This window comes from Cystoisospora suis (genome assembly GCF_002600585.1).
Source record: "Cystoisospora suis strain Wien I chromosome Unknown contig_6755, whole genome shotgun sequence".
Classification (NCBI taxonomy): domain Eukaryota; phylum Apicomplexa; class Conoidasida; order Eucoccidiorida; family Sarcocystidae; genus Cystoisospora; species Cystoisospora suis.
In genome coordinates this window covers 298-500 of record NW_027159542.1, presented here as the reverse complement: position 1 = coordinate 500, position 203 = coordinate 298, and the positions used below count along the sequence as shown (strand labels likewise).

At 51.7% G+C, this 203-nt stretch overlaps 1 protein-coding gene across 1 annotated transcript in view; it reads left to right on the top strand.

The window, feature by feature from the left end:
- CSUI_010153 (myb family dna-binding domain-containing protein) overlaps positions 1 to 167 on the top strand; it is a gene marked incomplete at its 3' end in the record, with an annotated part of 4,641 nt that extends 4,474 nt beyond the window's left edge. Inside the window, exon 6 of the mRNA XM_068070258.1 lies at positions 19 to 167. Within this exon, the coding sequence (XP_067917766.1) occupies positions 19 to 167 (149 nt within the window). The remainder of the gene's footprint in view (positions 1 to 18) is intronic.
- Between the last annotated feature and the right edge of the window lie 36 nt (positions 168 to 203).

Sequence of the window (203 nt, the reverse complement as noted above, 5' to 3'; positions counted from 1 at the left end):
TTGTATGTTTCGCTGCAGGTTTGATCACTTCCTTAAGAGGCCCGAGGCCTCGGCGAGGAGAGCTCGACTATGGCGTAGACATTCCTTTCGAAGAAAAGCCTCCCCAAGGCTTTCACGCTGTAGGCGCCGATGAAACTCCCGAGGGAAATCTCAACTTCGCCAATATCAGGTAAGACCCCCACCACCAAGAAGAAGTAAATGAG